Genomic DNA, 27,705 nt, shown 5'->3' on the forward strand with positions numbered 1-27,705 from the left:
GAGGGTGCAGCAGAGGTCTGAGAAAACGAGCAAGGAGTAAAGACAAGAAAGAATGATAAAGGACAACTCACATGACAATAGAATTCAGCTGTGGGACTTGACAATAATTAGTGTGATGAAGTAGCATTAAAAAATGCACCTTGCAGCCCTAATACCACCAACTCCCCATCTAGAGTCGACTCTACATGCGCCGTGTGCATGCGCTGTGAATGCACCCAAGCGTAGAATGGCTACACTGCGACTGTGACAGGTACATCACGGGTACGGGTATTTGCGCGGGTCACAAAATCCTGACCCATACCCATATCCGGCAGTACCCATATCCACCACCCGCCATGGGCTACCCATACCCATGCAGTTCCCTAGTGTGTATGCAGAAATGAGAGAGAGTAAGAGTGAGTTTGCTTAAGTAATGATTAGATAGGGATGAGAGATGTGAGGTGAATGTCAGAGAATAGATTTCAACTATGTTCTGCTAAGTAATAAGTGGTCGAAAGTTAGGTAAAGTCCCCCCGTCATAGTATCTACTGCTGGCGCTTATATATGGCACCTAAGCACTGTCACTCGGAGCTGAAGCACTTCTGAGTAAGGTAAGTAAAAATATATGTAAGTAAGGGTCCATGATAAAAATAAAGGTGGAATGATATGCAAATAAGGGAAATGGAATATACGCACTAGATAGCTTGGTGGACAGTGGATGGATGCTTCCAGATGGCTGGCACTATAGGGTGCTCAAGTACGGGAAAGCGCATGCGCATATACATCATGAAGCATGGGAAGTGTGTGTGCATGGCGCGTGTTGCACGGGAAAGCTATGCCTCATATAGGGATAGTTGCGAGTAGTACACAGAGTGACATTACAAGTTCATTCCATGTACTCCCTAGGGAAAAGTGCCATATCACACCATGAGAGGCATGAGTCTCTACATCGGACTTGAAGGGAGAGTTTAGATGGCACCCAATAAGAATGGGGAGCATGCGAGCCACTTCACAGAAATCAGGATAAGAAATAGAAGGCTCATTCACAATATCAAATTCTGATGGGGCTTTGGCATAATATAATGTAGCACAAGTCAAATCAGCAGAGAGACTGTTTATCAAAAAATATGTCTGCCATCCCTCCTTCAAAATGTGAACCACAAGACCGTAGTCAATCAGGTCATTTGAATCCAGCTACAGGGAAGGGTCTGCAGGAGGAAGGCCATGAATCTGGGTCTTGAGACCCGCTGCAGGAATAAGACCTACTGCAGGAAGCAGGCCAGGTGTATGCACTGAACCGAAAGAGTTAGAAAGCATGTATGAAGGGTGCAGGAGGTGCAGAAGGCAAAGTCACAAGACAATGAGAGGGATGAAACCCTCGGAGGTACAGAAAGCAATGTCACAAGACAAGAACAGCAAATGCTGCAATGAAAGGTGGGGCCTCAAAGGAGGAACCCACAAAGATGAGCAAGGAGGCAGCTTACCAGGAGATGATGCTGTGTTGACTAATTGGAGGAGCACCAGTACTTGGTCGGTCGACAACGAGTGCTGCAGAGCAGGTGCTGGAGTGGATGAGAGCAGGAATGGAGGCAACAGGGTGGGTGCTGGAGAGGTTGAGGAAGTGGACAGGAACAGAGTGGGTGCCAAGATCAAGAACAGGGTGGGTGCTGGTGAGGTCACATCAGCAAAACCCTCCTGGGCTAAATATATATGATTATCAAAAATTATTCGCTAATTTCTCATAATTTCTCAAAAAAATGTCTGGTTAGAAGGATCGTATGGATTATGTTACCCCAAATAACTTTGACAGAATTGGTTACAATCATTAGTTATTTGAAAAATTTGTTGTGCATTTGAGAGACCATCCATTCAAACTTAGAAGAGCATCATTCACAAATCTAAACACCATCAGACAACATTACACAAAAGAATTAGTTTTTTTATTTAGAAAATGGTATGTAAAGTAGCAACACAGCTAGTAATGACCGACATGGACACTTGTAGAATATAGACACAAAAGTAATTACTGTATAGCTACAATTGACCGCAAATACCTAATCCCTGGCTTAGATAAAGCAAAGCCATACCTGTTCCAGCAAGAATGAGTGCGGACAAGCACATACAGGTGTGAATGTGTGGATGAGCATAAGCTAATAAAGCTACATTAGTAAGACGCACGAGTGGATTTATAGAAAGGACATATGGTGACCCCTGGAAGGAGGATCAACACACTGCGAATGGCGGACAACGATGATCAGCATGGTTTGAGCTCGAAGGAGAATCAACACACTCACCCGCTGCGAACAGCAGACAATGAGTTGGATCAGTGTGGCAGTTGGGTGGTTGCTCAAACGACAATTGACGCACTCACTACCTGCAAACAACAGACAACGACTTGGATCAGCATGGCTCTGGCTGGAACAAGGACCGACACACTCACTTCAAACGGATCCAAGCAAAGTTGATATGAACTTGATACCTATTTTGTAATTGCAAATGTTAGATAGAACTTTTAAAAAAACCTAAGACATACCTATCAGCTTGATGATTGAGGCTGACGACATTGAACATTGAGGCATGAGGGATCGACGTCAGAAGTTCAAAAAGTTTCCAAACCAAAGTCATGCGAGCCAAACAAATACACGCAAATGGTTCAATATCAACAAACAGTCACGTGAGCGAAACAAATATGTGCAAATGATGAACTTCAATGAAATTTTACTCAGTCGTTCGCCGCTTGTTCTAGTCAGTAGTAGGTGTGCATGTTTTTTTTTCTCGTTTACTACTATCTTTAACCTTGCAGTGTGCTACTATGACCACCACTCATGCCCTACACTACATCCTACCCTCCATCTCGTGCTTCCTGTCTTGGCCCTCTTTCCACTCTTCTGGTGCTCTCCAGTGTCCTCTGCACACATTCAAGCCACGTCAGCATTCGCTGACATGCACCAGGCATGTGCACTAAGCACTGGTGGCTGCTGGGATTGGGTGGGGTGTCCTACTGTTCTGAATGATTGTAACAATTTTTGATTGAATTCGTATTTAGATAGATATACTTCTTGTATATTCAAGTAATTCTTGACATTTTGTGATATTTGCATCCCACATTATCGTCTTCTAGCTATTGCGAAGACTCGGTTACAAATGATCTCAAAGGTGCGTGATTCGGTGCCGGCCATCTGATTGTTACGCTGCTCACTGACTCATTAGGTTTCAGTGTGGGTCAAGTTTGAGTTATATTCTCCTTGCCCCCAAAGTCTTTACAATTGCTCTTTCCACCCACTGTCAACATTCCTCCTCACCTCACATATATTGAATGGTTCACTCCCTTCCCACCTGCTCTGGACCGAAACAATGGACTTTATAAACTGTCAAGATTGATGCGAGGTAGTGACAGAGTGGCTAGTATCGTGCCAGTGGGTGATATTGTGCGCAGTATCCACCTTATACTGAAGTTTGGAGACTCAGCTCCGTGAGAATGGGCGAGCAAGACTGTTCTTGAGGACTGTAACACATTTTGGGTCAACTCATACATTGATAGACATACTTTTTCAATATTCAGATAATCCTTACTAATTCTCTTCTGTTGTGAAACAATTTCATATTGCCGCTACGTTGTTATCAACTTTGTTTCTAAACACGAGTAATTAGGAAAAATTATACGAACTTTCAAGATTACATGAAATTTAGCCCAGGAGGGTTTTGCTGATGCAAGGAGGTGGGAGGAACTGGTGATGGAGCAGGAGTGGAGGCTGATGCAGCTGAAGCCAACGAGGAGGCTGCTAAGGAAGCCCAAAAACTTGGAGTTGGCTTTGGAAGGTGAGTTAATGGGAAGAGTTTCTGGGCAGGGAGTGATGGCACAAGGGGCTCTGGGACTTTTTCCTTCCCTTTACCTTTCTTCACAGCCATGCCAGCCCCACAAGGGCATTTTGCAGCAGGGCGAGGAGGTGAGGCTGGATTCAGAGCCTGTGGAGGGGATGTGGGCAAGCAAGAGTGGCAAGTACCAGTCTCCGGAGAAGTTGGAGGGTCCAGGACCAGTTTTGGCACAGGGCAGGCTGCAAGAAAGGCAGCCTCTAGGTCCTCTTGCAGAAGACCCGTCGGAGATCCTGGCTCCAATCACTCTGGATCTGAGGAAGGAGTGGGAGATGGAGAGCGAGAAGAGCGAGAGCAGGCCATGTTTGCAGCTGGAGAAGGGAAGGAGAGTGAGGAAGGGCAAGAGGAGTGAGGGGGATTTGGGCAAGAACAAGAGGAACAAGGAGGATTGCAACAAGGGCTGCTCATAAGCAAGAGAGAATGAGAGAGAGAAGCAGAAGCAGAGTGAAGAACCCCAGAAGCTGTGTGAGCACAAGGAGCACTTGCAGATGAGTCTCAGAGATCTACTAGGTGGGGGAATGCAGGTACGGAGAGAGGAGGTCATCTGGGCAAGGAGAAGCGCGTTGTTGATGACACGGAGAAAATCAGATGCCGACTCGGCCCGAGACCCGGCTCTGTGGTGTTCGTGCCTCACACCTAGAGTCCCCATCCACGATGCCGCAAACATTAATTATCGTATACGTAGTAAGTTTGTCCCTGGTCTACGTACTTGCGTTTGGCAAAATAACAGCTTGAAGTGAGAAAAAGACACAAGACGCGACAGTCCGACCTGCCTGGCTCGAACAGGCGACCTCAAGATGATTTGTTTATCCATTACAGTCTCGCGCTCTTCCAACTGAGCTAAGGTCGGTTGATAGCCTTCGCGTTGTTTTAGCTATAATGAAGTGACGGCAGACACTCGTTAAGCCAAATATTTTGGCGCTTCAAAACTACCCAACTGCCAACTTGTCAGATGGGCAAACAGAACAAAGACGATATCCCCAACCCAAGCAGGGTTGGCAATCGCGATATTATCCAACGTCTCAACTTCCTCTACCAAGCTAGCGTTCTCCTCAATGTCATGACAGCTGGCCCCTCGCAGGTTCCGTCTAGCAATTGCGAGACTAGCAATACCCAAAACCCACCGAAAAACCGCCAAAAGAGGGTCGTGTCCACTGCGGACCTGTCTAGGAGTTACATAGACACGATGAAAGTTGTGGGGCAAAAAACGAATGTCAAGATGTGAGCACATGCATTTCGCACTTTTCATCGTAGAACTCATAGAAGGCAGTGATCCAACAGTAAAACGCGTTATATGCAAGGGGTGTCATATCGTGTTGATACCTGGCGCCTCCTCGATCTTACGGGTGAAGAGTGAGCGTCGAGTAAACATCGTTTTCGTACCTGCTTATCGAGTCGCGGTGATATCTAGATTCCAAATCGCACGGGCACCTTGTTATCCACACTTGTAACTCGTGCAGAACATCACGGCGAATACCTGCGCCTCCAGTATTGGATGCGATCCATGTGAATGATTTTGAATCCAGATCCACCACGATGGGCCAACCAGTTCCCGGTGCAACGACTGGAAGTACCTCAATTCCCCGATCAGTACATCGTAGACCAAAGAGGCCGTGCGTGGCCCATCTAGCTCCCCACTTCACTCGAGACCTCGGTCATGTTATTTTCCGAGGAAACGAGAGGTTGCGAGATGCTATTTTATGATTTCAGACTTCACTTTATGACTTTTGTCTGTTCCCACCGGGATCTTACCATCGATTAAGTACCAGCTGTTCAGCGCTGCAGCGTTTGTAACTATGTAGTCGCTGGCAAGTCGCTGGTACTACGTAATATTAATGACATAATACATTAGTCGCTCTTATAATAATAGGCGCCACTGAGTGATTCCTTCAGTAACTGGGCTCACAAGCTTAAATCGCACTTTCAATTGCAATTGGTTGTACGGCCCGTTCTTATTGGTCGTCGAACTCGGAAGTCTCTCACAAAATTTCCCGTCTATGAATGCAGTGCATATTATAACGAAGAAACAACAAGGAACAGCTTTTGCTCTCAATCGGCGCTAGTGCCTGCTAGCTCGATCTATCGCTCGCCATGCCAGGTTATCTACGTAACTTGAAGCCATGGCCTCCATCACACAACATGGTTGTGAACGGCCTTCGGGCAACCTGGATATTAGTCGTTCTTTGGTATGAGGTTTGTACGTTCGACCATGTCTTGCATGATTGTCAGTGGCCCGACATCCATCAGGTGAAGTAATGTCATAATGGTCTCAAGTTAATGCTTATGCGTCAATTGTCAGCTTGACGCACCAAACACTCGTATCGCACGCGTATTAGTGGTAGCAGACCCTCAAATCGCTGACCACCGCTCGTATCCTAACCGCAACTTCCTGATGAAAGCCTTGGGCCAGTTCATCATTGATCTCAACCTCCGGAGGAGTTGGCACTCGACGATAAATAGAATGCAACCCCATGCCCTTGTTTTCCTGGGTGACCTCATGGACAACGGTCGCGCGACCATGTCGAATAGCGAGTATGTTTTCTCTAATTCATTGCTGCATTCAAGCGGCGGAACTTCAGCTTGCGACTGAGGTTGCTCATTTACTCACAAGGTACAATGCATATGCTGCGCGATTCTTCGATATCTTCAATTTAAGGGATTTGTCTATACCGACATTTTTTCTTCCCGGTAATCATGACCTAGGGTGCGTCATGAATTCTCCATGTTTAGAGCAATCTTGTAAATCTTTTGGATCTCCAGACTCGGAGAAGAGTTTTCCTTTTCTCTTGAAGCTGCAACGAGGTACACCTCCCATTTTGGACCATTGAACCACAAGACTACTATTGGCAATCATACTGTTTTGTTCATCGATGCAGTCGGCTTGGTCGAAGAAGACGTAGTCCGCGCGGACCGAGGGTATTCATATGACAACTGGCCTGCCGTAGCAGGCGGATCCGTCGAGTTCGTGAAGCGGTTTTCAGGGCATGAGCATGCCAGCCCGATTGTGCTATTCACGCACATCCCTCTTGCTCGACCCTTTGATGCAGATTGCGGTCCGCTGCGAGAACGGGGTACCATCCGCCAGGGGCATGGCCTTGGGTACCAGAACACCCTATCTAATGAAGCATCGCAATTCCTGCTTCGCTCGCTCGGACCATCCCTTATATTCAGGTTCGCTGTCCCCCTGTTTCGCACGCAGACCGATTACTGAAGATAGTTACATATCCAGTGGTGATGATCACGACTACTGTGAATATTCACACCCCTTGCCTTTTCCATCTGCTTCTGGGTCGACCGCAGCCCGAGAAATCACAGTGAAATCGTTTTCAATGGCAATGGGAATACACCGACCAGGATTTCAACTTCTCTCATTGATTTCAAGAGTCCCTGTAATGGAGACCCTGACACAATTGCCAAATTCACCGCCTTCGCTTCTGGATACACCTTGTTTCCTCCCGGACCAGCTCGGTATCTATCTCAATATCTACCTCCCTTTCATTTTACTCTCGGCGCTTAGCCTTCTCGCATTTAATGCTCACCGAACTCTCGCCGGGGGCAAGACACACACACACCGCCAGCCCGGGGTTTCTCCTCGGCCCAAGCATTCCGAACGCAGGCCCAGTCGTACAAATAATGATTATGAGTTATATCAACGTTCGCTCGGGCAAAGTGTCAGCGAAGATAGTGACGAGGATCCAATGCTACCTCTTCCTGTGACTAAGCCTGCAGGGCCGGCGTACTCCAGCAAATTCCGCGGCAGATTCTCGTCTTCGTGGGTCTTCTATCTTCCAGGGCGGCGAAGACGCATATCATTGTCCCTGCCGTGCTCAAAGGCAAACCGCAGAGTGCACGAGGTAGGGCTCCTTCGCGGCTTTTTCAGTGATATGGTAGACGTGGCGTGGCCTCCTCTTCTGGCGTTTTGCATTGCAGCATGGTGTACAACGCACGTCTGAGGTGGGATGATGCTCGTCGCTAGGTGATACCCTGATAATGAAGCGTGGTTTTACGACTTATGTGTAAAATTTGAGCAACTGATTACTTTCGAACTATAGACGTCGGTCTTATTTCTCAGTGCCAACTTGAGGCAAACTTTACCCTGCAATATTCAAATGGTACCGTAATCTCCGAACTGACAGGCGTGGTCATTCCTACGAATGACGAGCATGCATGAAAGGGACAGGATGCGGCAAGCAAGCCAGGCTTCCATTTTGAATGACAGAACATGCGCGCCCCGAAGATAGTCATGTACCTGACAAAAGGTTTTTGACCGTCCTGAAGGCGTCCGAGACCGCCTGGAACGGCGGCCAACCCAGAAATGGGACACAATTGGCTTGGCTTGCATAAGGCACGGACACGCAACAAGGGACGATAATTAGTTACGGCAATGAAATATATGGAGGCAGGCAAAGAAGGTCCCGACAAGGCACCCTAGTAGTCGTTGATAAGATGGCGTATGCACGCTTTAAGGGACGTCGGCATTGTGTTGAAAAGTATTTACCTTGCCACTTGGCTTCCGTGATGCATATACGTATACACTGACGTTGTGAGAATTGATCCGCAAAGTGGGCAGTCAACTGCTTCAAGTTGATTTGACAGGTGAGCTCGGTTGTTCCTCAGGCCTCAGGCTTGTCTAGCAAAGAGAATCTTGACACATATTATTCGCGCCTTTTGGTCGGATGAGCTCGGGTTTAGCGCTGTGATGACACTGCCTGGATGGATAAGGGATACGTAGTAGGTGCCACTAGCACAAACACCGGAGAAGGGATCTGATGATCCGACAGGTGGCTATATACGTTCTAGAGCTTTGCCACTTAGCCCCCCCCCCCCGATATGTAAAAGTTATCTGAAAAGTTAGTTGTGTTCGTTATAAAAGCCAGGTTCGGGAGGTTGTCCCAGCAACTTGGGAGTATCCATTTTGCGGCGAGACGCGGGGTCCCTTTATCGATTTTATGCAAGCACGTTCGTCCCCAACTTCATATAACGACCTCTACCGTCCTCTGAAATTGCTTGGTCTACAGCCAATCCATCATTCAACTTCCCCTCCAACGCCTTCCTCACCCTTAGCAAAATTTTCTATTACTAGTAGAGAGTTCAACGAACGACGACCTAGTCACAGAAAATCGCTGTGTGAGCTCATACCAGAAGAGCAGAACGTTCTCGGTTCGGACTTGTCCGCGCCCCGTCTCCACAACAATCTTGACCTCAGTTCAGAACTTTATAAACGGCACCACAAACCAAGGAGTCTCCTCATACGAGCTCAAACAGAACCCTACTTGTCCACAACAATCACAAGGCCGATACACATCATCCCAAGTTCAAAGTACGTTCTCTTATTTTACGTCCCATCCATCCATATCTTAAACACGCATCCTAGAACGATGGCGACTTTATCTCCCCGTGACAATCTCAACGCTCGCGTCAAAGGCAGCAGTCATATCGACTTCAAAACAGCCACGACCGGTGTTGCAGCAAAGTCAATGCGGAATGAAATCAGCCATTTGGTGAGCACTTGCGATGAACATGCCAAGAAGGTAAGCTCCACATACCCTACACGTGTCCGCCATCTCTGATGCGCAGCAGGCATTTGACACCGAAATGCAATCATTCTTCTATCTTTTTACTCGCTATCTTTCAGAACGCGCAAAAAGCGTGGATTTGTCCGTCACTTCCTTTTTGGCCAAACATATCATATTCAAACAATTTCTTCTTATCAGAGACTGGGATCGCATCAAGTCCCCCGCCGATGACCAGATTGTGGCCTATGACAGTTTATCTCAGCCCCATAACCACAACAACCTTAATAAACTTGCTGTGCTCAAAGTAAACGGTGGTCTTGGCACTTCCATGGGTATGTTCCATGTTGTGGGTTCCAACGCGTCCTTTTGATGGTCAATAGGCATGACTGGTGCGAAGAGCGCGCTGGAAGTCAAGGATGACATGACTTTCCTCGACCTCACCGTGCGCCAGATCGAGCACCTCAATACGAGCAACCGCGTCGATGTTCCACTTATTCTCATGACGTCTTTCAACACCCACGAGGACACCTTGCGTATCATTAAGAAGTACGCAAATCAACAACTCCGCATCACGACATTCAATCAGTCCCGTTACCCCCGGATCTTTAAGGAAAGCTTGCTTCCCTGCCCAAAGCGTGCCGACGATGACAAGAAGCACTGGTATCCTCCCGGCCATGGTGACTTGTATAATGCGTTGCTGTACTCTGGTGTATTGGATCAATTGCTTGCTGAGGGCAAGGAATACCTTTTCGTCTCCAACTCAGACAACTTGGGCGCAGTGTCAGTACCAAAGAGGTGTTCGCGTTGCGCCGTGTTTAACTGATGCTTGGTTCTAGTGTCGATGAAAAGATTCTTCAGCACATGATCGACTCCCAAGCAGAATTCTTGATGGAAGTCACTGACAAGACAAAGGCCGACATCAAGGTACGTACCTGGATCGATACATTTATGGGTCTCTCATTCTCCAACAGGGTGGTACTCTCATTGACTACGAGGGATCAATTCGCCTTCTTGAGATCGCGCAAGTTCCATCAGAACATGTCGAGGACTTCAAGTCTGGTTGGTTCACGAGCTTTCCCCTATACTTCCACTTCTGACGTGATATTTAGTGCGCAAATTCAAGATCTTCAACACCAACAACTTGTGGATCAACCTCAAAGGTACCGGCGTTTAGTCATTCATTTTCGTACATTATTAATTTCTTTTCAGCGCTCAAGCGCATCATGGAGACTGAGGGCATGGAGCTCGAGATCATCATTAATCCGAAGATGAACGAAGATGGTCAACCAGTCGTCCAGCTCGAGACTGCCGCCGGTGCCGCTATTAAGCACTTCAAGAACGGCCACGGCATCAACGTCCCACGATCGCGCTTCTTGCCGGTTAAATCATGTTCCGATTTGCTTCTCATCAAGAGCGACATTTATTCGCTGCAACACGGACAGCTCGTTCTCAATGAGAGCCGAATGTTCGAGACCACACCTGTGATCAAGCTCGGTGACCACTTCAAGAAGATCCAGCAGTTCCAAAAACGCTTTAAGAAGATCCCCAAGATTATCGAGCTCGATCACTTGACTGTCACGGGTGATGTGAATTTCGGTCGAAATGTGACACTTCGCGGTACTGTAATTAGTAAGTCTAGGCTGGCTGATCTGATAGGAGTTGCTGATAAAATCTCGTAGTCGTTGCCAATGAGGGACAGCGCATCGATATCCCTGATGGCTGTATTCTCGAGAACAGTATGTCTTTCTGCGTTCCGTACCTCCTGACCTCACATTTCTGCTTGCTTGCAGGGTTACTGTCTGGAAACTTGAACATGATCGTTAGTGATGTACTAGGTTTCCCGAGTTGCTGCTGATGGCTCTTTTCTTTTGCAGGAGTTGTAATTCGAAACTTCACAACAACGCACGGACCAATACATAGATAGCATATTCTTGTTTATCTTACTGTTTTTTCTGTTTGTTCTTTTCTCGCTCTCGCATGATTTTGTTGTTCAACATGTCTTTGTACTGTCTCTCTATCGTGGACAACGAGCTCGCGATGGCTTTTGGCTCCATGATAGTGTAGTGTTTACCCAACTACTTTTACTTTTGCAGCAATCTGACTAGTGTTTTCCTTGATACCCAACATTAGTGGAGCCCCAAACCTATTACATGCCGCAAAGCTGTGCTATTTTTTCCCTGGCTCGGTACTTTCATTTGACCGAGGTCCGACTCACCAGCTGAAAACTAGAAGAGCACGTCGGCTAACTGAAGAATGGGCCCGAGTTGATATGCTCGATGTTGGGGCATGCCGATTGATGAAGACAAAAAAGCACTAGTAGGGGAGCACGTCGGGGCCGAGCTGATGTGGGGTGCGCTAATTGAAGGTTTGAAGACAACGTTCAGTACTAGCACTGAACTGTTTATTGTGGCGAGCACACATCGATTGGCGGAGGACGGGGCTGAGCCGATATGTTTAAAGTTGGGTGTTGCGGATTGGAACGTGGGCTAGCGGTGCACGATTGGACCGCTTGGAGTAAATCGCACGAGGCACAATGCAATGTGTGTCGGGGCGCAACTTGGCACCGTTACGCTATCTGACGTCAACAATGGTTATGAATAGCATTCGAGCGAGTTTACAACTTGAGATGTGCCGCCTGTATCGGCATAAACCTTAGAGAACAAAATGGAGTTTGAATTCGTGACACTTGTCTTGTCTCAAGCTGCTGGCAGATGAAAGATAGATGTGAGAATACGAGGGGAAAAAGTCTAAGGATATGATATCCTCTACGCGCCGACGACTTCCCACCAAGCGCAAGTTGTCCTCGTGTTTTATCGATGCGAATAGTTTGGTCTTCGCATCCGAGATACGCGGATACATCATTCTACGTTAGGGTTGAGAGTCCGTACGTCATCGAATCAAGAGTTCCTCCCAGAAACCTTGTCAAGGTAACATACAATGTAATTTGGATACTGGATCAAAGTTCCTACACAGAAATTGACAGTGAGTCAAGTTGAAGTGCGAAGACTTGAATGGCCTCACCGTCATATTGAGATTCCCAGAAACTAGACCTGTAAAGTGTCATCAGCCTCTATGACATTACTAAGTAATCTGACTCTGTGCTTACGATTCTCTAGCACGCAACCATCCGGAATATCAATCCTCTGACCCTCGTTCGCCACCACTATGACAAAATTTCTAGCCATATTCAACAAATGCAGAGAAAATACGGGTGCCTACCTATCACAGTACCACGGAGCGTAATCCCTCGGCCAAAATGAACGTCGCCCGTTACCGTAAGATGATCCAAGTCGATGATATTTGGGATCTTCTTAAATCGTGGCTGGAAATCAGTTATCTGACCATGCATCGCGCCCATTAGCAAAGCAACGATTCCAGCTTCAAGGATGCTCCGACCTTTTTGAAGTGGTCACCCAGCTTGATGACCGGGACGCTGCCGAACATCCTACTCTCGCTCATATGCAGGCGGCCATTTTGCAATGAGTATATATCGCTCTTGATGAGCAACAGATCAGAGCAGGATTTAACGGGCAGGAAGCGTGAACGGGGAACGTTGATGCCGTGGGCGTTATTGAAATGTTTGATAGCTGCACCTGCAGCGGTCTCCAGCTGCTAGTAGTCAGATCGCGTATCGCATTCCAAACGGGCAACAAACCTGGATCACTGCTTGTCCGTTGTCAGTCATCTTCGGATTGATGATGATGTCCAGGTCTATGCCACCTCCATCCATGATCCGCTTCAATGCTGGAAAATAGGCCATCAATACGATCGTTCCACTTGAATGAATAAATCTCTAATAAATACCTCTGAGATTGATCCATAGGTTATTCGTGTTGAATATTTTGAATTTGCGGACTTGCGCATGATAAGCTGAATGATAAGTCAAGGAAGATGTATACTACCTGATTTGAAGTCGTCAACATGGTCTGCAGGTACCTGGGCAATTTCCAGAAGTCTTATGGAAGAATCGTACTCGATGAGAGTACCGCCCTATAAATGAAACATCAACACATCAACAACCAGTTCGAGGAGCTTTAGATATCGACCGAACCTTAACATCTGCCTTGGTCTTATCAGTGACCTCCATTAAGAATTCGGCATCGCTATCAATCATATGCTGGAGGATACGTTGGTCGACCCTGTAAAAATATTGAGCTACTCATGTGACTCATCAGCGATGCGAAGACTTACACAGCCCCAAGATTGTCGGAGTTTGAGACGAACAAATACTCTTTGCCTTCAGCAAGAAGACGATCGAGCACGCCAGTATGCACCAGCGACTCATACAAATCACCATGGCCTGGAGGATACCAGTGTTTCTTGTCGTCCGATGCATACTTGGGACAAGGCTGCAACGTCTCCTTCCATATCCTGGGATACCGTGACTGATTGAACGTAGTTATGCTGATGCGTTGGGACACGTATTTTTTAATGATACGTAATGTATCATCATGCGTATTGAAGGATGTCATAAGGATGAGCGGCACGTCGACCTTGTGTGTTGTATTCAAGTGCTCGACCTGTTGCACGATGAGGTCCAAGAAAGTCAGCCCGTCCTTGACTTCAAGAGCACTTTTCGCACCACTGATGCCTTTAAAATACGTAAGCATAAATGTGGGGGCAATTCAAGGATCATACCCATAGAGGTCCCGAGACCCCCATTGACTTTTAGAACGGCCAACTTGGACAGGCCTTCTGGACCAGTAATCTGTGGAAGGTGACTGTAAGGAATGACCTGCTTGTCATTGGGCGATTTAATGCGATCCCAGTTACTTATTGCCACTGCATTAATTACACGAAAAGGGGAAAAGAAAATAATGCTGCAGGGCTTACAGTTGCTCTCGGTTTTCCTTTTCTGCGAGATAACGGGCATGCAGCTTCGAAAATGACTGCATTTCGACATCAAATGCCTATGATCATACGTCAGAATACAGGCGGGATCAGAAAAATAGAACAGGTTTCACCTTCCTAACTGCAGGATCCGCAGTGCGAACTAGTCGGCTAAGGTCATTTTGAGTGCTTTTGGCCAACGCAGATCGTTCATTCGGTCGAACAGCCTTACGGTGACGAAATCGTCGGAAGCTGGCTGTCTTGAATAAAGTCATATAAAAACGGACACAGAACAACGAGAGGGGAAACGGGGGCCATAAACATGGAGTACGAGCACATAGATATACACGCCGAGATGGACACGCCTGTTCAATGAGGCCTCGAGATAAGCGCGTGGTATGCGTCATTCAGCCGTCCTACGAGCCTATGATTGCTCGGGTTTGCACAAAATGACGGATTGGGCGACGGGCAAAAAAGGGGCTCGCTGCATATGCCCGTTGATGAACGTTATTTCATATCGGGGATCCACAAAATACTTACCCTGAGAACGAGTTGGACATGGGTACGGGGCGTGCGAGCGCCAGCCTAGTAGTAAGGGCAGCGTATGTCTAGCATCTCAATTGTATTTACACGTCATAAGCAAATCGGTTTCACGACAAACAATATAGATGAACAAGAATTTACTAGGACCCACCGAGTGAAATAAGCGACGCCTATTAAAATGCACGGATCAGTCTAATATATTATGGCACGCACCTAGCTGATTATGCGACTGGCTGCTAACCGGGCCTGCTGATGGAATATCTAGGAGTACGCCTTCCAATTTGATAGTGCCATTCAGGCCTGCAAAAAAGGTGGCAGAGATCACATCACGTTCGCGCTGGAGGGGTGAATCAACGCCACGGGGAGTTCATGTCCAGACATGCCGTATCATAATCGCAAATGCATGGTGGGCTAGCAACCTACTGCTGGTGTGTCAGTAGCTGGTAGCAGTACAAAGCGTACAAACTTGACGTAAGCAAAGCCAAATTCAAGTTCGGCATTTGCCGATCTGAGTACGAATAATCAAACCTTAATTTTCAGTACTATCATCAAAACATCGACTCGACTACACGACTCCCATCCTCAAGGCTATCCGACATGGGTTAGTGCTGGTCTTCCGATACACTAACACACAAATGTTTTTATCCTATGCTAATGATATCAAACTACCATTTATGCAGGTATTTCTCGTTCGTCCCGGCACAAACGTTCGGCAACCGGTGCCCAGCGCGCCTACTATCGCAAGAAGAGAAAATTCGAGCTCGGTCGTCAGCCTGCTAGCACCAAGCTTGGTGCCAAGCGTGTTCACACTGTGCGCGTCCGTGGTGGTAACACCAAGTACCGTGCCCTCCGTCTTGACACAGGTAACTTCGCATGGGCATCTGAGCATGTCACAAGAAAGACTAGGCTTATCAGTGTTGTAAGTACCCTTGATACCGCATACAGTTTAATATAATACAAATTGCATGTATGACTGATACTCAATTTAGGTTTACAACGCATCCAACAATGAGCTCGTCCGCACCAACACCTTGGTGAAGGGCGCCATCATTCAGATCGACGCTACCCCTTTCAGGCAGTGGTATGAGTCCCACGTGCGTGCCTACCAGAAGTCCATCTCTTGTACCCTACTCATTTATGTAAATAACAGTACGCCCAACCCATCAGCAAGAAGGGTGCCGCCGCAAAGACTGCCACCGCGGAGGAGGAAAAAAAATCCAACCATCTTCAACGTATCATTGCGGAGAGGAAGCAGAGTAAGAATACCGCTTGATCTTTCGCATTGTATAATTCATTGCCCATCTCAGATGCTAAAATTGACCCCCTTCTCGAGTCTCAGTTTGCTGCTGGCCGTCTCTATGCTTGCATTTCAAGCAGACCTGGACAGTCCGGTCGTAGTGACGGCTACATTCTGGAGGGCAAGGAGTTAGAGGTTTGTCTTGCTACTCGAAGGAATTATGTATCGCTTACTCACCTTCATAAATAGTTCTACGTCAGGAAGCTCCGGTCAGGCAAACAGAAGCACGCGCACAACGCATAAATGCTATCTCCTTCATTTCCTCAGGGATTTACCCCTTGATTTGTCTCTGAGCATACATAAGATCACGAGGACATGGCGAAAATATGGGAAATCCTTAGTATTATAGTGTATGACGACCATGCCATCTTATCATATGCTCTGTCCAATCGACGCAATCCATGTCCTCACTATATGCTTCTCGAAAGATAACCACGTTCTAACTTCTGTCCTAAAGCATATTAAATTGTTCCCGAGAAGTGGGTTTAAGCTGACATAATCACAGTGAGGTTAGTGCCGTAATTATCGCGCCAGCAATTGCAGTGCTTTCGCCTTGTTCCTTTTCCCTTCCGTTCGCGTCATTGCTGTCCTCGTCCAGTCTGTGCTTTTTTTCTTTTTGTGTCCCGAACGCGTAAATTTTCGGTTACCGTTCAATGGCGCCAGCGTCCGCGACTGCGACCGCCAATGGCTCTTCCACACGAGCCAGAGGGACAGTTCTCATATGGCGTCCTACCAAAATCATGAACATGGGTGACCTTTCCAAGGATGATGACTTCCTTAGCCATCTGCTAGTCGAGAAACTTGGAACAGGCACAGTCCCATTGCTCGTTCATAAGATGGATCCATCTCGAAGACTCCCAAAGACCAATGCCGAGGATCTCATGCAAATCGTTAGACGCGTGAGTATACCCTTAGCTCGCTTCGTATGCACGCAACTAATTATTCCCTGGACGCGCGTATGGTGTCATACATCATCGTGTCGTAGTTGGTTGCAAGTAAGCTTGGTGCTCAGAATGCTGTCCGACAAGCCGTAGACGACCTCCTCGCGTTCGTCTAATTTCTCTGTGTTGTATATGTTTACCAGACATTCAGGGACGATCATTCTTTAGTCTGCCTTCTGTTCGTTACTACCTCAAGCCCTACACGCAGAAACAGATTAATGCTTTCGCCACGTGTGTGCAATCAGGTTTCGTATCAATGTCTTGCTCCTGAAACTCCATTTTACCACAGACACGCCTCGCGATACTTTGAGCTCTACAACCCTGCAGGGTGCATAGAAATTGCTCACACGTCTAGATACTCTCACAGGACAGGAAAGTCAGAGTTATGCATCCTCGCTACGCGCTCCTTAGCCCCTGGAGTGGTAATTATTGAGCTGAAGGGATCAATGGCACATCTTTCGAAGGAGGAAGACAAAGAACTCAAGCGCACCGACCTGAGAAATATCGATATCAGGAGGGACTTTAGTGTCATCCATTCACGTCAAATGAAGAAGAACCATCTATTTTTGGGGCCCGCCCGATTCGTGAACGTAAGTTGTGACGGTCTATGCCTTTTACTACTTCTGTTTGGTTATTCACATTGATATTGACTTATGCAGCATGATTGTGATAACAATTGCGAGCTTTTTCGCGAAGGCAAGTATATCACATTTCGCACTCTTCGGGCTATCTCCGTGGGCGAAGAGATTACTGCGCATTACGGCGATGGTTATTGTGCGTATCCGTTATTCGGTCAGTCTCCATGGCTCACATACGCCACAGTTGGAGGCAGGAATCGACACTGCCTCTGTGAAACTTGCGAGAAGAACGGCAGGGGTGGCTACGCTCCGGATCATTTCGATGGCGATGTTGATTCGGGCGGTGAACAAGATGCCGAAGTATCGGAAGACGACGCTGAGGTGGATGCCGTGACAGTTGCTGATGTCAACGAGCGTAGGACGCGACGTGGCGTTTACGCCATCATTCAAGAAGAAGATTCAGACTCTGAGGAGAGCGACGACGACGATAAGGAGGGCGAAAAACCACTTGCAAACGCCCCTGATGCTTCTGGGGAAGATGAAGTGGATATGGAGCTAGGTGGGGAAGCTTCTCTCTTACCGGTCCATGATGCAATAGTTGCCACGCCTGATCCGAACGTTCACCCATCACGTATGACATCGTTGAGCGCCGAAGGATCAGCATGTTCCAATAAAGGGAAAGCGCAGGAAAAGCCCGTTATTTCCACTCGACGACAGACACGGGAATCGTCTAGCAAATATTCTACTCCCGCCCCCCATGATACTTTGCACAATCTCTCGTCTCGCCTCAGGAGTCAAAATCTTCTTGATAGCGTGTCTATCACGCCTCGTAGGAGCAAAGGAAAGGAGGCGGAGAAGACTCAAGTCAAGGAAGAGTCTGAGGCAAGAGTTCTCCGAGCGCGCCCTTCCGCAGTCGGGGAAAAATTAGATCTGATTGGGCCCCCGAAGCGCGAGATTCCTCGTGGTTCAGATGGACGTCCGCTGCCAACGTGCGTGACGTGCTTGAATGTCTTGCCTGTGATTTCCGTGGATTCCAAAGTGGTTTGGGGCCTGAATTTAGACTCCCCGCGGAAAGGCAAGAAGTCCAAACAAAAACAAGAGTGTCCAAGGTGATTCTGCTGATATCCTATGGTTTATTTGTGCTGACGGGGTTCTTTTGCACCAGATGTATGCGTCACGTCGCCATATATGGTCAGCCATGGCCAGCTCGCCTTCCAAGTCAAGCTGTTGTTGCTCCATCTCGCGATGACGTCGAAGCCAGCTCCTCGCGGCGCCCTCCTCAGAAGACTACCCCTGCTGTGGAACGCAAACATGTGCCTCCCGTCGTCGAGCGGCCTCTGAAGAAGCGCAAAGTCGATGACGGACCTCGCGGAGAGATATTAGCCAAGGCAAAGGAGCTGTTCGGGCTACCAAAGAGAAAAAGAGGGCGACCACGCAAGTACCCTCTTCCTGAAGAAGAGCTACCGAAACGGAAAAGAGGTCGACCCCGTAAATATCCTGTTCCTGAGGTGCCACTCCGATCTCAGCCTTCCTCACCTCCTAAGCCTCCATTGACTCCGTCTGCACCCGTGATCAAGCTTTCTGCTCCTCCATCAAGCGTCAAAAATAGCGATCATTCCCCTTCTTCATCACGCAGTCATACCAGGCCAAAGGCTTTGGCGGTGCAATCACAACCTCGAGACTCGAACGGCCGTTTTGGCAAGAAATCCACGACAAACGGAAGATTTGTCCGAAAGAAGTTTGGTCATTTTCAGAATCTGACACGCACAGAAAGGCTTTTCCGCAGAAATATTAAGGTCACGCAGTGGCTCGCTGGCAGGCATGAAGAAGATGAGACGGACGACGAAGAAGCAGACTCACAAGACTGGGATCAAGCGAATGATCCAGAGACCCTTCGTACTGCCAAACGAGCGGCATCATTTCCACCTGAAGGCTCGGCACCGCTAACGAAGAAGCCCCGACAGCTCCCCAGTCCATTCGGGGGAGATGATGAAGTATTGGATTACAGCCCTTCTGTACCCTCCGGGCCCTCGGCTTATAAGTTCAAAGGGGTGGGTAGTAGTCTTCTATATCATCCCAACCCGACAAATTACGCTCGCCGGAAGTGGGCACCATGCCCTGATGATATGTCCCAGGATGAAGAGGACAGTGGTCCCTCTCTTCCAACGCTGGAAAGTGACAGTGTTGGTCCTGTCACGCCTGATGATCAGACGCCGTTACCTATAGCTGGTCCGTCGCAGCTTGAGCATACAGTCGCGGAAAAATTAGCCCAGCGAGCTAGTTGGCGAGGGCCTGTACACAATAGCGTTCTAACCTTCCGGCCATCTCCAGTCAATTTTGCCAGACGTCGTTGGTCCTCAATATCCAAGTTGCCCCTTGACTCTGGTCCAGGGACTCGTCGCAGCGAGCGGCTGAACCCAAAGGCTTCATTCTGTGGAGAAGACAGTTCTACGAAAGTTTCTAGCGTAGATGGACTGCATGCGATTCCCACTGTTGGTTCACGATCAAGCGCTCGCGTTTCGTCCATGTCGGAGAATATGTATATAGAAGGTGGTGCAATTCCTCGTGCTGGGTCCTACACACCATCATTTGACGACGTACGTACATCTACTTCTTATACTTAGAATTGCACATGAACAATTTACAGCTGGGCGAGCAGTTTCCGATCTTAGATGTGCACCGCCGCACTTCTTTTCCGGATGATGGTACAGTTGACTCGGCCAATTCTGACGACGATCGAGTTGTCGAAGGGCTTCTTTCTGAAAGCAAGGAGGCTCATACTGGCGTTGTAAATGAGGAGCAATTCTCTCATCTCCGTGTCACATATACGGCTAAACTTCCTGCCCCAGTACCCTGGAAGAACGCTCGTGGAACACCCATGTCTCATTATTTACGCAAATCCGCTTCATTTCACGCCGACGACGAACCATCCTCTCCCACTCGTTTCATTGATGCAGGTTGGGAGTCTGACTGCTCTCACTCAACAACAGCTTCACTAATTGCTAGGGCGGAGTCTGGGTTGTGCGGACACTGTTAAACTTAATATTAAACTAAATTATGTGGTCCCGTCCACCCCCGAAATCGGTTAGCTCGTTACTTGTATCAACTACAGTAGCATTTTGTAATTCTCGTCCATACGCCTCATACAAACGCCATTCTCTGCCACCACGTATCGAGTGCGTATTCTAACGGTACAGTAAGGCACGTTGTACCCACAATTCACAGCACTTCACGACTGCCCATCTGGCTTCAATGAACTCCGGCCCGCCCGCAAGATTTCGTCTGTAGAAAGGAGGTTCACTGCGATCACAGAACTAAGATTTCGGTCTCAGCAGCCATTCTTCTGATGGAAAAGTATATCCACTTACCATGAATGTAACATCTGCCTCTTTACCCTGTAGTTATCCCAGATGCCTTCCACAGTCGGATCAAACGGCTCCCCTGATTGTAAATCGATACCAACCGTATTTCCCTCCGCTTGTTCGTCCTATTTCGATCAACGTAAGCAAATCAAATACAAACGGAATGATATCGCGAACCTGCAGTGCCACCACCACATCCTGGACGTCAAAGCCTCCGTTTTGCGCAAGAGTCTTTGGAATGATCAATAATGCGTCTGCATACGCTTGCACGCCCATTTTAACGCGGCCTTTGGCAGCTTTCTTTACAGGACCACTCAAATGACCTGCGCATGCAACCTCGAAGGCTCCCGCACCGGGAATGAGAACCTCGTCCTCGAGTGCATTTTTGACGGCGCGAAGACCGTCCCGTAAAGCATCCTGAATTTGTTGGATCGTGTGCGCATTTGGACCCTTGACAAGGAGCGTGACGCTCTTGGGTTCCTTAACCTCTTCCACGAAAGTGTACTTCTCTTCGCCTAGAGTGTGCTCATAAACTAGACCCGCCCAGCCGAGAATATCTGGGGTTAGATCGTCTACGGAATTTTGCGCAACACCTCCGCAAATGAGCTGCAGGCTAAGATATGACCGCAATCAGAGTAATATCTTTACGCAGCGCTGAAGACATTACCGTTCCATATTACGTCGCTTAGCACGACGTAAAGCGAAAATGCCATTCTTTGCAAGAATATCGAGACTAAGTGGATCAATGCCTTTTTGATTGATAACGACAAAGTTTTTGGGCCTTTCGCTGCCGCCAACAGCTTGATCGCACACGAGATTCTTAAGTTCTACGATCTTCTTCACTTTGGCGTCTACGAAACGCCGCTCAGATTCAATGAGCTTTTCACGTTGCTCGGCAGACGAATAGAAGAAGCCAGAATTAACCTCTCTAAGCTTTTGTGAGTTTAGAGTTGAAATGCAGTGCTGAAGAACGTACGTCTTTTCGTACTCTAAGCTGACGTTCAATGTTAGAATGAATGCATTCTCGACGCGTTTGGGCATGTCCGGATGCCTGGCACCGTGATCCATGACCAAGCCACGCACAAGCTGAGTTTCTGACGCTGTGCGGTGTTGCATCTTCATAATTTCCACCATGTGCAGATCTATTGGGTCGCGATACTGATCTTTTGCTTCTGTATGAGAATTTAGCAAGAGGACCCTTTTGTTTACATGAAAGGCGTGCCTTTTGGGGGTGCTGGTGGCCTGATGGTGAGCACAGCATCCACCACATCTGCAGCGAGTTGCTTCGCTAACGAGGCATGCAGCTTAGTGGCAAGCGAAGTGTGTGCGACGTTGATCAGAGTTGGCCTATCCAATTTGGATGGCAGCTTGAACGTGTCAAGGAACTAGACGCGTCCATCAGGAGTGTAGATACATGCAAATGCGGAAACCAACCACTAAAGCCTCTTTCTTCGCGAGATCGAATCCTTCCCCTATGACGGTTGGGTGTACGCCTTCAGATATGTAACGATCGGCTTGCTTCAGCAACTCTCCGACCAGTAGAACTACTGAAGTAGTTCCGTCACCAACTTGATCATCTTGAGCGACCGCAGTTCGAGCGATCATAGCGGCTGTCGGGTTTTGTATTTGCATCTCGGATAACAACACTTTACCATCCTTGGTCATTTTGATCTGACCAGAGCCGTCCACAAGCATTTTTAGAGTACCTCTTGGACCTGAAATGGTATCCGATCGGAACAGAACGGTCGCTCAAGAAGTGATACTAATCCTTACCGAGATTACCCTTCACTACGTTAGCAAGACCCATCGCACCATTGGTGTTGACCTAGTAAAGCGATGCATGAAATTGGAACAGCGAAAACCAGGACACGCGACTTACCTGCAAGGCAGCAGCGCGTCTGACGCTCTCTGCCTTTGGATTGATCAATTCTATCGAGGAGGACATGATGGAAAGAGCAATGGAATTACGCGAACCCAGTAAAGTCAAACAGATTTGGAAGTTGGTAAACGAGCCTCCGACGGATAGCGGAGTACCAAACTATCTTTGCCTTGAAATTTGTTCAATGAACCGCACAACTCATTTCGCTCAAGCTTGCGCTCATTGTTTTTGCGCTACGCAGGGGCACAAGGCAGTCGCGTTTTTATCAGCAAACGTGGCTAAGTCTTAATACTGATCATGATGCTCCACCAAACGAACTGATATATATCCTCAGCTGAAAATGCATCTTTCTCAGAAAACCAAAACCTTCAGCCAGCTGCAGGTCTTACAGCTGAGCTTCTTGTTCATATAGTTTCTCTTCTCTATTCGATAGGACATGCAGCGCGCTCAAAAGGCTTCGTCGTCTTCGGATTCATCACCTTCATCCACTCCTCCAGGAAGTCATGCTCTTCAGCCGACCGCAATTCGTCCAGAATCAGTACGTCTCATCGCTGTACATCGTTTTCTTCGACGAAGGCTAACGTTTAAAATCAGAAGGAGCTAAAGCCGTTGTTCACACAGAAACCCCTGTCTTTTTCAGATCGGGAGAAGAAGCCTTCTCCACCTCCGCGCAAGCGCAGGAGGCAAGTAATCCCGGAAACCCCCGCTTTGACCTTCAATCCTTCCCAGAGAATGATACCGACAGGGCGACAGGAGCCTCCACAGACACCAGTGTCGCAGACTACACCTATTTCATCTACCAACGAATGCCCTAGTTGGGTGTCTGATGAAGTTGGTGACCAGCTGCCCTCTGATACCTCCGTGTATCCTCACTCCACCGCTTTTAAACGCCCTCGCACCTCGAGTGGTGGCGACGGTTCACCGCAGGTCCCCGGTTATCCCGCCACGTACTACAATTTCAGGACTCCGGATACAGCGGATCATCAAGATTCTCCATTGTCTGGAGGAAGTTCTTCTTCAACTAACTCCTTCGGCTCGTCTCCAGTGCATCACACTTATGGACCGGAGGGTGAATATCAGCCTTTTCATCAGGAGATGACGGGACAAAATGCTGCAGATTACGCGCCACCACGTAGAGATGTCTACCGGGACCCTAGCTACCTCCCGCCTCAAGAGGGTGTCTGGTCCCACTGCCCTAACTATTATAACAATGTGTATCGCGATCAGCAGCCTTAGACACTCATAGTCTCCCTTGACTGCGTCACTGGTTGATGTTCATTGGACAAGAGTAAACTAGTTTGACCGAGTGTAGTGATATCGGTGGATGTTTTTCAGAGCTGTATATCTTGACCCTTTTACCTAGATGCGTTGTGCGTCCCATTTTATTTGTCTATACCGAAATTTCTGCGTATCTTGTCTTCACCTTCTCAGAATCTAATTGCAATTCCCATGAATATTGTTAGTGGTTTTCGGTTACAATAAGAGCTCGGTAAAATGCGCGCCAAAGTTGTATGAAGAGCGAAATCTAGCAAGTCTCACCTAACTCGACATGCCTTATTCGAACGCTGCTCAAGGGAGGAAAGCCTAGCGCAGAAGAACATCATCAACGTACTCTTGTCCGCATTAAGCAAATTCAATCGCACCTCTCGAACTCTCCGCGCGGGCAGCGACTCAAAGGTAAAACTTGCGTTATTACCGGTGTTGGATCGCTGCATGGCATAGGGTGAATACTCAGTCGTTGATTTATGCAATGAAATTGACCTGTAATTTGCACCAGCCGTGCTTCTGCGCTCTTGTTCGCACATGAAGGTCCGTGGACTATCACCTTCTGGAAGCAGCGCCCGTCACAATTTCTATCCTGATATTCACAGGAGCGACTCATCTATACTTGCTCGATTTCTCACAAGAGAACCTTCCTGAACTCAAGTCAACGATTGAGAACTCATATCCGGATGTGAAGGTGGGACCTTGACATTCCTTGCGTCTAATGATTAAATGTATCACAGGTAACCACCATTCAAGCCGACGCAGCAAATGAGACCGCCATAGCAGCTGTCTGTGAACAAGCATTACAAGATGAGGGCCGATTGGACGTATTCTTTGCCAACGTACGTGTCAGATTCAATAGACGAAACCTGATCTCGCACTCAAATATGCTCAAAAGGCTGGTTTCGCGAATGATAAGACGCTTTCCGATTTGACCGCAGAAGGTTTCATGGAAAGCATGCGAGTCAATGCATTGTCGTCAGTCCGCCGTGTCGTTTTTCATAATATTTGGTTTAATCAGAAACGATAAACTAACAGCTGCTTCCTTGCCGTCAAGTACGGTTCCGACGCGATGATGAGGACTAATTCGTCGAGAGGGAAAGATATTAGTGGAGGAAGTATCATTTTGACTGCATCTGGTACGTTTCTTTATCCCCTTCGCACTACTACATATGTTTCTAACCAAACACCACAGTGGCAGGGCTACGGTCCGGGGCAGGGACCATAGACTGTGAGTCCTGCTCCTTCCCATACTCGACCTGCTGTGGCTGACCCTACGATCAGATAGCGCAAGTAAAGCGGCGTAATGTTTCGATCATTGTTGTCAGCGGAGAAACTCATTTCGGATCACAGCGTGAACTCGATCGCGAAGACAAGCGTATATCAACTTCAGAAGACTGACATTCGCGTGAACACAATCTGCCCGGGCCTGATCGAGACCAATATGACCAAGGACATGTTCGATTCTGCTCGCCAACGAGGCAGGGAGAGCAAGATTGGTCAATTAAACCCGATGGGCCGCTTTGGAGTCGCTCAAGGTATGGACCTCGTGCTGTGACCATGTGCACTCAGTTAATCACGTCTTGCAGAGATTGCTCACATGAGCTTGTTTTTGGCTTCGGGTAAGAACACGTCCCTCCGTTAAAAGCGAGTCAGATCTGATCTATACCCTGACAAAGATGAATCGAGTTATGTCAATGGACAGAACATTGCGGTTGATGGGGGGCTTTCGTCATCGCATCCTGTAGTCCCAGGACGGTGGGCCTGATGGGCCGTCGCACTATCTCAAACCGCATCTTCCAGGGATCTCCCGTATCTTTGTCACAGTGTTGCCTTTGTACTTAATACTGATTGAATCAATGCTTTTTAAGAAGTTTTGGGGCTACTAATCAGGCGATGTGTTTTGGAATGGCGACTCCGCGAGGGCGCTCGCGGAGTTTGCTCCCAACTATAGTCACTCTTTTGAAGTCACTGTTTTTGAGTGATGCGGCAGTGCGCGAAACATAGGACGATCGATTCGAAGCTCACGAAGAGAGTGCCGTGACTGCGCTTGCTTGGAACTTGGTGGTTCTTGCCACAGGCTCTGTAAGCGGGACAGCGATGGTATGGGGGACGTGCTCACCTTGGAGCCTCTTGGGCTCTTTTCGTTCCCGGACATGCAGCAGAGTCAAGATAATCGGTGCATGCGCAATATACAGCTTACTCTGCACCACGAACGTTAGAGCGCCCAAGAAACCTGTAGGGCACTCGAAACCTGCATAGCCACCCATACTCGTGCAACAGCGGCAGTTCATGGCTGCTCAGTGTCTGATAATACTTTTTAATTCCGTCATATGAAGTCTCCGATTTAGGCTTCTCGTTGTATGTCCTCGAGGTCTTAGTACCCCAAAATGTTAATCTTCATTGCGACTAAAAGACTGTATTGAATTGGACGATTTCTTGAATGGTATCGTAAGGGTAAGGGTATCTGGTTCTTCAAGATCCTCGATTGAAATGCAGTTACGCGCCTCGTGGTTAATTTTTCTGAATAACATTTGATGACAATTTTGAGCAAGTTCAATAGACGGTTCACGGAGACACCTCTGATCTATCGCGGATGTCGATGATTGCGCATTATGACATGTTGAATTTCCTGATGCTCATGCACGTACGCGTATCTCACACTGCCGTGGCATTTCTGCTACAGACCAGTTAGTTGAAAAAGCCCAGATATCTCGCAAGACTGACCGGCATCCCGCATCAACTTGAAGACTTTGGTCTGTTCTGTTTTTAAGCGACACATACTTTTCTTCAAGCCAGCTCTAGCCCATGTAGCGCGGATGGATGGCTCTATTAGGTTTCCCTTTCAGGCTGTCAAGACTTTACCGGGATGACCAACAAATTCATGACGTGATGCAGTAGATCATTGACCAAAGCACCATGATTTCCCATCGTCTCTTGTCATTAACCGCAGCCCGGTGATCTTCAAGCGCGCATGAGTCACTGCTAGTCGGACCCGACTTTCTTGTTAATCGATCGAAGGACCATCGTCTTCGGACCTTGATCTGGTACTTGTCGACCGACTCCGCAAACTGGGTGGAGTAGCAGTGCTGAAGCGAGCCGCGTTCAAGGATTCAGATACAAAGACGACTCTGGTCGATGAATTGGACAAGCTAGCGTGCGAGACATGATAAATCTATAATGCAAATCCAATACCCCTCTACCACCGACAACAACTTCTGCGAAACTTGGAAGGATACGCACCCCGTACTAGTAGGCGGGAAGCAATTTGCTGACATATGATCTTGAGAACATGTGGCACATTCCAGTAGACCAGGTATGGTACCTTTAATCAAACAATACGTGATGCTGTCTCGCTGATAGAAACTCAAAAACTTAACTTACTGCAAAAGACCCCGCGTACTCGAAGCGGCGCAATGTAGCGCAGACGCACCACTTTTCATACACATCTGCCAAGGCTTTACTGCCCATTCTTCTGAGCGCAGCTCCCCCAATTAAATACAACCACTGCGTTGCATGGTCGATTCATACAGACAACCATCCGAATATAATCTATGCTGTGCGTAATCATAATCAGTGTCTTCAACGTAACACGATTTTGTAGAAGATATGGGGACTAGGGCTGGTGGTGGATCCCTGAA

The 27,705-nt window shown here is 47.8% G+C and overlaps 9 protein-coding genes and 1 non-coding gene across 10 annotated transcripts; 7 read left to right on the top strand and 3 right to left on the bottom strand.

Moving 5' to 3' along the window:
* Positions 1-3,281: 3,281 nt before the first annotated feature.
* On the top strand, positions 3,282-3,455 carry F5891DRAFT_958395 (uncharacterized protein; the record flags this gene model as incomplete). The annotated part of the gene is made up of 1 exon (XM_041375564.1): positions 3,282-3,455. A coding segment is annotated over one exon (174 nt), but the record flags the coding sequence as incomplete, so codon positions are not given.
* A 1,160-nt stretch (positions 3,456-4,615) lies between these two features.
* On the bottom strand, positions 4,616-4,702 carry F5891DRAFT_t96. The gene has a single exon. It is a non-coding gene; the product is annotated as a tRNA-Tyr (tRNA).
* A 42-nt stretch (positions 4,703-4,744) lies between these two features.
* Positions 4,745-5,717, top strand: F5891DRAFT_1113892 (RNAse P Rpr2/Rpp21/SNM1 subunit domain-containing protein). Its single transcript, XM_041363760.1, has 3 exons — positions 4,745-5,073; positions 5,123-5,205; positions 5,264-5,717. Exons 1-3 carry the CDS (start codon positions 4,805-4,807, stop codon positions 5,554-5,556), a joined length of 645 nt encoding a protein of 214 aa, XP_041222218.1. The 5' UTR covers positions 4,745-4,804; the 3' UTR covers positions 5,557-5,717.
* A 33-nt stretch (positions 5,718-5,750) lies between these two features.
* On the top strand, positions 5,751-7,805 carry F5891DRAFT_1246166 (Metallo-dependent phosphatase-like protein; the record flags this gene model as incomplete). The annotated part of the gene is made up of 5 exons (XM_041369810.1): positions 5,751-6,099; positions 6,152-6,384; positions 6,464-6,556; positions 6,613-7,023; positions 7,082-7,805. The coding sequence occupies exons 1-5, from the start codon at positions 5,944-5,946 to the stop codon at positions 7,803-7,805; spliced, it is 1,617 nt and encodes a 538-aa protein (XP_041222219.1). The 5' UTR covers positions 5,751-5,943.
* An 857-nt stretch (positions 7,806-8,662) lies between these two features.
* On the top strand, positions 8,663-11,485 carry F5891DRAFT_1052481 (UTP-glucose-1-phosphate uridylyltransferase). Its single transcript, XM_041362534.1, has 12 exons — positions 8,663-9,172; positions 9,227-9,383; positions 9,433-9,509; positions 9,567-9,700; positions 9,749-10,148; positions 10,205-10,292; positions 10,340-10,427; positions 10,478-10,528; positions 10,578-10,997; positions 11,048-11,104; positions 11,159-11,187; positions 11,243-11,485. The coding sequence occupies exons 1-12, from the start codon at positions 8,802-8,804 to the stop codon at positions 11,249-11,251; spliced, it is 1,881 nt and encodes a 626-aa protein (XP_041222220.1). The 5' UTR covers positions 8,663-8,801; the 3' UTR covers positions 11,252-11,485.
* Positions 11,486-11,942: 457 nt separating this feature from the next.
* F5891DRAFT_1246170 (UTP--glucose-1-phosphate uridylyltransferase family) lies at positions 11,943-14,473 on the bottom strand (the record flags this gene model as incomplete). Its single annotated transcript, XM_041369811.1, has 13 exons — positions 11,943-12,333; positions 12,390-12,418; positions 12,475-12,531; positions 12,588-12,705; positions 12,765-12,977; positions 13,024-13,112; positions 13,173-13,223; positions 13,271-13,358; positions 13,420-13,507; positions 13,560-13,959; positions 14,007-14,140; positions 14,202-14,278; positions 14,333-14,473. 13 exons carry the CDS (start codon positions 14,471-14,473, stop codon positions 12,325-12,327), a joined length of 1,494 nt encoding a protein of 497 aa, XP_041222221.1. The 3' UTR covers positions 11,943-12,324.
* An 822-nt stretch (positions 14,474-15,295) lies between these two features.
* On the top strand, positions 15,296-16,533 carry F5891DRAFT_1052505 (ribosomal protein S8e/ribosomal biogenesis NSA2). Its single transcript, XM_041362535.1, has 6 exons — positions 15,296-15,342; positions 15,422-15,660; positions 15,731-15,835; positions 15,892-15,997; positions 16,049-16,173; positions 16,228-16,533. The coding sequence occupies exons 1-6, from the start codon at positions 15,339-15,341 to the stop codon at positions 16,279-16,281; spliced, it is 633 nt and encodes a 210-aa protein (XP_041222222.1). The 5' UTR covers positions 15,296-15,338; the 3' UTR covers positions 16,282-16,533.
* A 57-nt stretch (positions 16,534-16,590) lies between these two features.
* On the top strand, positions 16,591-20,872 carry F5891DRAFT_580707 (uncharacterized protein). The gene is made up of 8 exons (XM_041372348.1): positions 16,591-16,937; positions 17,024-17,085; positions 17,148-17,210; positions 17,269-17,569; positions 17,639-17,753; positions 17,802-18,666; positions 18,723-20,154; positions 20,205-20,872. The coding sequence occupies exons 1-8, from the start codon at positions 16,692-16,694 to the stop codon at positions 20,592-20,594; spliced, it is 3,474 nt and encodes a 1,157-aa protein (XP_041222223.1). The 5' UTR covers positions 16,591-16,691; the 3' UTR covers positions 20,595-20,872.
* On the bottom strand, positions 20,616-22,929 carry F5891DRAFT_580714 (chaperonin Cpn60/TCP-1 family). The gene is made up of 9 exons (XM_041372349.1): positions 22,799-22,929; positions 22,693-22,744; positions 22,354-22,634; positions 22,142-22,304; positions 21,896-22,091; positions 21,587-21,847; positions 21,097-21,532; positions 20,926-21,044; positions 20,616-20,871 (listed from the first exon to the last, which is right to left on the bottom strand). Exons 1-9 carry the CDS (start codon positions 22,862-22,864, stop codon positions 20,787-20,789), a joined length of 1,659 nt encoding a protein of 552 aa, XP_041222224.1. The 5' UTR covers positions 22,865-22,929; the 3' UTR covers positions 20,616-20,786.
* A 32-nt stretch (positions 22,930-22,961) lies between these two features.
* On the top strand, positions 22,962-25,935 carry F5891DRAFT_1280503 (uncharacterized protein). Its single transcript, XM_041370422.1, has 13 exons — positions 22,962-23,336; positions 23,393-24,010; positions 24,373-24,521; positions 24,576-24,607; positions 24,670-24,758; positions 24,805-24,906; positions 24,963-25,042; positions 25,103-25,203; positions 25,260-25,295; positions 25,349-25,367; positions 25,418-25,602; positions 25,654-25,686; positions 25,744-25,935. The coding sequence occupies exons 1-13, from the start codon at positions 23,235-23,237 to the stop codon at positions 25,830-25,832; spliced, it is 1,635 nt and encodes a 544-aa protein (XP_041222225.1). The 5' UTR covers positions 22,962-23,234; the 3' UTR covers positions 25,833-25,935.
* The last annotated feature ends 1,770 nt before the right edge of the window (positions 25,936-27,705 follow it).

The sequence above is a fragment of the Suillus fuscotomentosus genome (assembly GCF_016647785.1).
Source record: "Suillus fuscotomentosus strain FC203 chromosome Unknown F5891scaffold_53, whole genome shotgun sequence".
NCBI classification, from domain to species: domain Eukaryota; kingdom Fungi; phylum Basidiomycota; class Agaricomycetes; order Boletales; family Suillaceae; genus Suillus; species Suillus fuscotomentosus.